At 43.4% G+C, this 9,321-nt stretch overlaps 1 protein-coding gene across 3 annotated transcripts in view; it reads left to right on the top strand.

The window, feature by feature from the left end:
- LOC125707894 (utrophin-like) overlaps positions 1-5,060 on the top strand; it is a 62,021-nt gene extending 56,961 nt beyond the window's left edge. For all 3 annotated transcript variants that reach the window (XM_048975310.1, XM_048975309.1, XM_048975308.1), the window contains 2 exons: positions 368-445; positions 3,215-5,060. In XM_048975310.1, the coding sequence (XP_048831267.1) occupies positions 368-445; positions 3,215-3,216 (80 nt within the window). In that variant the 3' untranslated portion in view covers positions 3,217-5,060. The remainder of the gene's footprint in view (positions 1-367; positions 446-3,214) is intronic.
- Positions 5,061-9,321: the final 4,261 nt, after the last annotated feature.

The following is a 9,321-nucleotide window of genomic DNA, read 5'->3' on the forward strand; positions in this document are numbered from 1 at the left end:
CAGTTCTTGTCAGACTGAGAAGCAGGAATGTCCTCTCGGCTGCAGTATGGAGGCCGACGTAACCCGTGGCCCTGCCCCCCCCGCCGCTAGACCGTAGCAATGACGTCACCTTGGATAGAGCTGTCAGCTAAAGCAATGCCGATAATAAGGACACTTAGCGGATATCAATTTAAAAATCTGCACTGGAATAAATTTACGGGCGACCATCCGTTTTCTAACCACTTATACAGGATCATAGTGATCCTGGCTCCTGTCCCATTGGCAGGGGTTCCTTGGATGGGATAGAAGAACAGGCAGGCATTATCACTACGGTAAAGCTACTGTTTCCTGTATAGCATCGTTAACTGGTCCATGTCTGCCTTTTCAGAGGACCTGTCAGGTCGCGTACGCAACACCGATGTAGCCAGCATGGAGGACATCTCCGAGACTTTCCCTGCATCGATCTGTAAGCATCCTCTCTCTTCTTCCTCCACTTCTTCCTTTCATACAATGTTTCCATGCTTGATTTTTCCATTTGCAATTCCTTGAAAGTCTGAGCAAATATCATTACTTGTTAAATGTAGCTTTGCTTAGGCCTGTACTATGCATTGTGGGTATATGCATATTAGCCCATGTGTTGTTGTATTTGTACGATTATTATTACTGCTTTTATAATCATTCTACAAAGGTTCGTGAACATATATGTATATGTCATGTATTTATGTCCACGCATAAGTGTTTATCGATCTTATTTTCCATAGCTGTGTCTGTTTCGATGCAGCTTGTCTTTTTTCGAGATTGTTTCCGCAGGAGAGGTAATGTGTCAGACAGTTTGTCTCAGTGAGGGTCCCCTCACACTTGTGATGAATTACTCCGGGTAGCTAACCTCTCTGTCTGGCGTTCTGCTGTTCGTCGCGAGGGCCCAGTCCGCAGCACTTGATTTATTGGCCAGGAAGGGATCACGGCACGGATACCGTACAGAAACCAGGACTAATGAGCACTTCCGTAGATATATCTTCTCCATCATTAGAGGGTTTCCAGGCGAGCCACGTCATCCAGGATGGAGGCTTGACGGCTTTGTTTACGGGTTGTGTCAGAAATTAAGGAGATGGACGCTCCTGAGCGATTCGGCTCCAGTGCACAGGTCATACTGGATGTCTGATTCAATTTCTTAAATTCACTTCAGCTGCACGACTGGGAAGGTACATTCTTTTATATCATAGTGTGATTAATGCTTTTATCTTTGTCGTAGTACCAAGTCGTGTGACACTGTAGGTAAGATGCTGGAATCGTTAATTAATCGGGATAATCCATTTTAGAAAATAGCTGAATGCGAAGTCACTTTGTTTTAGAATTACTTTTAATTAAAATCGACTCTAAACGGAGCAGGTCTGTAGTCCTGACATAAGCATTTGGAACTGCACGGCTCATTCTACGAGGCTTGTTCACTGAGACGGGAAACCAAATTGACTACAGAAAATCTAAGCGAACTCACAGATGATAGCGGGAAAGGTAACGTACAGTCTGGAAGCGTTTTTGCTCACATGTTGTTGAATGTTGAGATCATGCAAACCCACTTCTAAGTGGATTTTCTGTGTCTCCGAGCGACTCCGTCCTTTCGTCCTTCCCGAAACAGGAGATTCCGTTAGATCCGGGCCATTACTTTCACTGTTGTCTGAGGCTTTTTATGCCTCTTTGAACACCTGCATAAAAATGATGTTACTGCTGCACACCCCCTGCCCCCCCCAGCCCCACCCCGAGGTGCGAATAGATGTGTTACGAGGAGCCATGTATTACTTGTGTCTCGTACACGCTGCGCACATGCCGTACCTGTCACCAGTCGATATGTGACACCTCAGCTCATTAGGCGTAATGGGATGAAGACCCCCTCTGGCGCCTCTATCATCACATTGAAAGGCGTTCTGGAGGACACATCAGAGAAACTGAGGCATGAAATTCTTGCAGCGTGCGCCTTGGCAAGTTGCCTGGCCTGTCATTGATTAATTCCGTTAAAATTTATTGCGTCCAGCAAGTAAGGGATATTTCTCTCTTTGAGCGGGTAAAAAATGTGGAAGGCATTGCCTTACTTTGAAACCTTATGAAGAATTAGAATTCTGTCTGCAAGAACCACGTACCCAGTGCAGGTTCCGGGTGAACCTGGAACCTATCCCAACAAACTCAGGATGGGGACACCCTGAACATAGTGCAGTCACTCATACAACAGACAACACACAAAACATCAGTTCACTCAGCAGTGTGTTTTTGGATTGCGGGAGGAACATTATGCAAGCAGGAATGACACATAGAGAGCGAAGGGCTTGAAACTAACACTAGGCTACAGCACTGCACACAGTCACACTATAGAGAGATATAGTTTTATTTAGGCAATCCCATCCATCCATCCATCCATCCATCATCCATCAAACCACTTATCCTGTACAGGCAGCCTACAAGGCAGGAGAACACCCAGGATGGGATGCCAGTGTACTGCAGGGCACGCACACACACACACACACACACACACACACACACACACAAACAAACAAACATGCACATGTAGGGTATACCTATCGTTATGGGGCCCGCTCATTTTCTATGGGAAAAATGCTAACGCTAACTATGACAACCTTAACTCCCACGCTGCCCTAACCAAGCAAAATGCAAGAGTTTTTGCATTTTTAACTTTTTCATAGCAGTCACCGATTTTAATAAAATAGAGTAATGGATATTTATCGCATTATGGGGACATTGTGTCCCCATAAGGATAGTTATACCCGCTCGCACACACATAAGTGACCTATCACCACGAAATGAGTCCTATGGGTGTATTTCTACCAGTGCAACTTAAGACTCATTTCGTGGTGATGGGTCACATATGATTATCTTCATGTCTTTGTGGGGACTCTCCATTCATTTCTATGGGAAAAACCCTAATCCCAACGCTGACGACCTACCCAGCTCTAAGATTAACCATAAGTAACCAAACAAAATAGACATGAGAGTAGTTTTAAAGAATGTTTTATAATATCTGTGATTCCAGTCACAGATTTTTAGGGAATGATCTCCACAACATCAAAATAACAGGTTTTTATCACAATACAGGGACGTTTATACACAATAAACACGCTCACACACTCTAGTTCCAAAAGTTGAAAATCCAGTATAAAAAACCCAATTATTGTTTTGTACAGGAAATGTACAAATGTATTGTTACCCAAATATCTGTTTTGTACAGGAAATGTAAGTACTATATACTGGAGATACTCACCATGGAAAGGCTCTGCTAGATGGCACATCTGCAAGAGAAGAGGGACCAGGCCAGCATCATCTCGCCAGGAGGTTTCTGCCTATGCAACCGTGAAACTTTCACGGCCTCCGACTGCGCTGAGGCTGCTTCTCTGCGACCTCTGTGTGCAGACTGACGGCTTAGAGGGTCTTTCTCAGTGTCAGGTTGCCCCCATCAGGAGTCCGGTTTCCGTCTGCCGCAGAGTTCCATATGATGCCATTATTGGTAAAATGAGCCTTGATGTAACAGCCATTAGCCCCCCCCCACGAAAGATGATGATAGCCTGGGTTTGCTTATTGGATAAATTGAACACCCTCTCCTTTTGAGCACCGCCATGAAAAAACAATCTCACACACTCTGAAAGCTTCTTTCTGTGGCTGATGATCTCTAATCGAAACCGCTAATTTGCATCGTGATGTATATCAGTTACTTTCCGAAGCCGGTTGCCTTTTCTAATTATGCTTTCTAATTATGATTTGAATCTGAGGGGAAGAAAAGTAAAGATTAGTGCAGCTTAATCTTGGCCAGAAGTGTTTATTAGTACACCGTTTAAATCTAGAGATTGTAATCAGGTGTAATAATAAACATTTTGGGAGAAACATAAATGGCACATGAACTAACTTCTGTGTTTTCTAATCTCTACACAAGGTGTATTTTTTAATCTAATACGGGAGGGTGTAATATTTCTGGTGAAAGTTTTAAAAGAAGAATCAGTCCCAATGGTGACCCATTGCTGGGAATAAAAGAGTGCATGGTACAGGGTACTCGTGTTGTAGGGTACATGTGATGTAGAGTACTCGTGGTTTGGGTTCATGTGGTATAGAGTACTCCTGGTATAGAGTACTCGTGGTACAGGGTACACATGGTATAGGGTACTCGTGGTGTAGGGTGCATGTGGTGTAGAATACTCCTGGTATAGGGTTCATATGGTATAGAGTACTCGTGGTATAGGGTACTCGTGGTAAAGGGTACACGTGGTTTAGGGTACTCATGGTATAGGGTACACGTGGTTTAGGGTACTCATGGTATAGGGTACTAGAGGTGTAGAGTACACTTGGTGAAATGTACATATGAGAGAGGATGCAGATCCGTCAGAGAGCAAACACACATACCATTCAAGCAAGCTGTTTAGTCTGGTTTGGTTTTGCATAAACCAAATTGTGTTCATACCAATTTGTTGTACTTTGTTTTGGGAAGAAATACTGTACAGACAAATACCATCACAAAGCTCCTTTGATTTTCTGAATGGCACAAGTACGATTTAAACCAGTAGCTTTAAAACAAAAGGTAATTATTTTGTTCTGCTAGCTAATGAAGAAGAGAACCCCAGAAAAAAGTTAAGAACGTGTCTGTCTCAGACATCTAGCTTATCCAGGAACGCAGGGATGTTCTGTAAGCATCTGAATTCTGAGGTTTCAGAAGTGTTTCTCTGTATGGTCTGGTATGGTCTGGTACATCTACTCTTAATGCCATTGTGTATGACTGTCTCTACATAGAGATATGAGACAATCTGAGACTTGTTCTTGTGATCAGTCAGAATTATTTAGTGGGGTTTACAGTTTTTTGTCGGTGTTTACGTTACAGTATGAAGACACCATGGCTCAGATTACTTTCATACTGCTGAGTACTTGAATATCTCGACTTGTGTTCTTGCTGAGAAATGTCAAAGTATATTTTCTTTGAGGAATATTGTGTTTGTTACATTCATATATCTTTGACTGTCGACAGTCGGTGGTAATTAAATCTACAACGAGCCCAGACTGACTTCTGTATGTTTTGTTCCAAATAAATATTTATAGATTTTTCTGTGTCATTGTATTTCTTGTACAGTATGTACAGAGTAGGGATTATTCATCAACAGAACAGAGATGAATGTGTCCGTAAGAACGCTGCTGTCAGTAAGCACACCGATATTTTGTACCTCAGTGCTTGGTCCAAATGTGTTTTGTGCTGCTAAAATATCATTAGGTTTTATTTTTGTTATTTTCATAAAATGACGTCCAGGCTTCGTAATCTTGCTATTGGCAGCAAGAGGGACCCTTGCTGCTTTGACTCCTGTAACCGGTGCTGAAGGGTATGATTAGAAGCCTCCATTGCACAACACTGGAGCCCCCCCCCCCCCCCCTTACCTCACCAGACCCACAGAAATATCAATATATCTTTCCAGAGGTGCAGGGGCTTGAGATGAGCTTATGTCCTGGCATCTTCTGACCTCATTTGCCACTACCTGTCCTGCAGGCAATCTTTAACCTGACTTTCATGGCATCAGGTTTCAGAGAATCTTTCGCTTGCAGAGAATCTAGTTCCAGGAGACGTCCTTCGCCACAACGGTACACGGTTTCTCCGGATATTTTTAGACCTATTTTAACGGCGCTTCTTTTAAAGACGGGCTTCAAGGCAGCTGAAACAGGCCACGACTTGCAAGGAAGAAGCATTGTAAAAAGTGTAGAGATGTGAGCTGTGATCGTGTGACAGATATTTACATCTTCTACACACATAAGCTGAGACGGTTAAGTTTCACACACACACACACACATACACTTTTAAAATAATATTCTGTGTGACCTCCTGTTGCTTCAGTAAATCATCATATTGATTCATAATAGTAATAGAATGCTGAAACTAGAAATGCTGGTTTATGTTTATGTGTGATAAATATTTCATACGGTCATAAAACTGCACATAAACATTTTTCCTTGCTAACACAGCAACTCTGTGGCAGAGTTGAAAGTTTCAGTGATTTTTAATTTTAACTTGTGGGATTTAAATGTTCTGTCTTTTTTTTTTTTAAATGATATATACAGTTTCTGAAGGAATATTTTTAAAAGCAGGGGGCCATTTTTTTATATTATTGCTACAGAAACTTAGAGTTTATGTTCTTCCTGCACAGAGTCAGCTATTTTAGTGGCGCTTAATGAGGACACGCTGAGAAATGGATGTGTTTGGACATATTTTATTGCTCCGTAATGGGCCCATTACCATTTTGACTAATACTGCAAAGTGTGTCTGCTGGAGAAGAATGTTTATCCTCCTCACTGGAAACATGGGGGACCCTGCCTCATGCGCAGCTCGGTGGCCGCAGAGCCGCTAAATACTGGATCTCAACTTGACAAGTCCTCCCTACTCTGCCTGTTGCAAATTTCCTGGCCCGGCTCAGCCCTGAGCGCCCGGCTCCCTGAAGTCAACACCCCCTCCTCATCGTTCTTCTTCACGGCACCAACAGAGGCCTTATTAAGCAGAGCAGCCAGATTCCAGTACTTTGCTGCTCCCTCCGTTCCTTTACTGTGCATTATTTATACTGAGGTTTTTTATTATTATTCAAAGCTTGCATTGCCTGCCTATTTGCACAGTGACACTTTACCTTCTGAGATTTTAACCACGGAAATGGTCAATAAAACCAGTCCCTAAGCACTTCAGTACTGCCTTCCAGTATGACTCCCAATGCAACTCCTGTGGCACTTGGCAAAAGGCTGTGTGCAGCCCTCGCGATAAACACTGAGCAGCAGAGTGCTGGTCTTGCTGTTCATCGTCTTTCCGGTGCAGAGTGAGATTTTATTATTTCATCCAGAATTATTTTTTAAAACTCCACATTGCACATGAGATAATGCCGGGGCGCTTGTGCTCGTATCTTCTGCGGAGTGACACAATTGGTGTGTGGAGTTTGATAGAAGAAAATAGTTCCTACATTAAACTGCTCACTACAAAGTTTGTGGATTATCTTGAACAACTGGGTCGTGTTTTCTGGTAAGAGACATTGCTGCTGAATTTTTTAAATGTATTTTTCTGGGACTTTAAACACCACAAAAGGAATGCCAATCACTCCCATTACAATCGAGAGAAGCTCGACCATTTCTACGACCAATATCTCCAAAAATAGGCAACTCCCAGCAGGACCACCTGGATGGGCCGATAGCACTAAAACCCCTCTAAAACATATATTTTTCAGTTTTTGGGTGAGCTGCCCATTTAAAGTTGCTGGCAAACCATTATTTTGTCATGCACAGATAACCACCTCGTCCAAATAAGCATGTGACAGACAGTGCTCTAAAAGCCCCACTTCCTGTCCCAGTCACCTCCTTCCCAGGCACTTCCTGTCCTACTTGGTAAAACTTCAGTAAGCTTGTTACCAGGAAACATGAGTTTAACAGGTGAGGTACCAGCTGGGTTTCAAATCACAAGCAGGACAGTTTACCAGGCAAGGGAACGCAGTGTTTCCCTTAGGTTTACAGGGGGGCAGGTTTTTTTTTTGGGGGGGGGGGGGCAGGCAGACACCATCAGGATTCATGGTGTTCATGTGCTTATTTTAATGACAACAGTCAATATAACAACTGAACTAAACATCGGAACATTTATTTTTATGACAAGAAATTTCGGTCTGCTTTTCCGATGGTCGACACTGCATATTTTCCGACGCGCGCTCTCTGTCCGCTGGTGGGAGTGTGCTCACCAGTGTGTGCGCGCGCACGTGTCTGTGTGTGTGCGCGCACGTGTCTGTGTGTGTGCGCGCACGTGTCTGTGTGCGCACGCATCGGTGCGGGGCTCCACCACGCGCGATGCCGAGAGCAGAGGAGAATTGTAAACGCGCGACCGTGTAGAGACAAAAATGACAAGCAGTTGTGTAAATAAAATAAATAACATAAGGCTATTTAGTTTGTTTAATAAAAGGATAGTTCTATAGGAAAGGTAACCTTAAATGTCTTCTGTTGTGATCTAGCGCTATATAGAAAATAAAATTAAATAATATTAACTTGACCTTCAAGGGGGGTCGAGAAGTGCTGTTGGTATAGGAAACACTGGAATGTCTGAACTAAGGACACATAGCTTTACCCAGTACATAAATGTCACCATGCCAACAGAACTGTGTGCATAAAAAAAGTCTTACTGCTCACAAGATCGATGGGTAACTTTCTTCAGGGTGGAGAGCAAGAATAATGAATAAGAATAATAGAAAACATAGTGTTGTTTATGGCTTCATAATGGAGATTCAAATAAACCACAAGACTACAGCCATGGCCAAAAGGTTAGAGAATGACGCAAATATTGATTTTCACGAAGTCTGCCGCCTCAGTTTTTATGATGGCAATCTGCGTACACTCCAGAATGTCATAAAGAGCGATCAGATGAATTTCAGTTAATTGCAAAGTCTCTCTTTGCCATGAAAATGAACTCAATCTCAAAAACCCCATTTCCGCTGCATTCCAGCCCTACCTCAAAAGGACCTGCCGGCATCGTTTCAGTGATTCTCTCGTTAACACAGGTGAGAGCGTTGATGAGGATAAGGCTGGAGATCACTCTGTCATGCTGATTGAGTTAGAATAGCAGACTGTGTGATTTTAAAGGAAGGTGGTTCTTTACCTGCAAGGAAAGATGTGCAGTCATCATTGCTTTGCACAAAAGAGGCTTCACAGGCAAGGATACTGCTTGCCCTGGAACGTCAGCAGCACAGGTGCGAGTGCATCTGCATGCACGAGGTGAAGTGTTTTGGAGGATGGCCTGGTGTCAAGAAGGGCAGCAAAGAAGCCACTTCTCTCCAAGAAAAGCATCAGGGACAGACTGATATTCTGAAAAAGGTACAGGGATTGGACTGCTGAGGACTGGGGTGAAGTCATGTTCTCTGGTGAATCCCCTTTGTTTGAGGCATCCAGAAAAAAGATTGTCCGGAGAAGAAAAGGTGAGCGCTACCATCAGTCCTGTGTCATGCCAACAGTAAAGCATCCTGAGACCATTTGTGTGTAGGGTCACCTTTTCCAGCGTTATGGAGCACTGTGCCACAAGGCAAAAGTGATAACGAAGTGGCTCGGGCAACAAAACATCGACATTTTGGGTCCCTGGCCAGGAAACTCCCCAGACCTTCATCCCATTAAGAACTTGTGATCAATCCTTAAGTGGCAGGTGTACAAACAAAAACGCACAAATTCTGACAAACTCCAAGCATTGATTATGCAAGAATGGGCTGCCATCAGTCAGGATTTGGCCCAGAAGTTGATTGACAGCAACCCAGGGCGAATCGCAGAGGTCTTGACAAAGAAGGGCCAAAACTTCAAATATTGACTCTT

This window comes from Brienomyrus brachyistius, chromosome 14, assembly GCF_023856365.1.
Source record: "Brienomyrus brachyistius isolate T26 chromosome 14, BBRACH_0.4, whole genome shotgun sequence".
In the NCBI taxonomy this organism is placed as follows: domain Eukaryota; kingdom Metazoa; phylum Chordata; class Actinopteri; order Osteoglossiformes; family Mormyridae; genus Brienomyrus; species Brienomyrus brachyistius.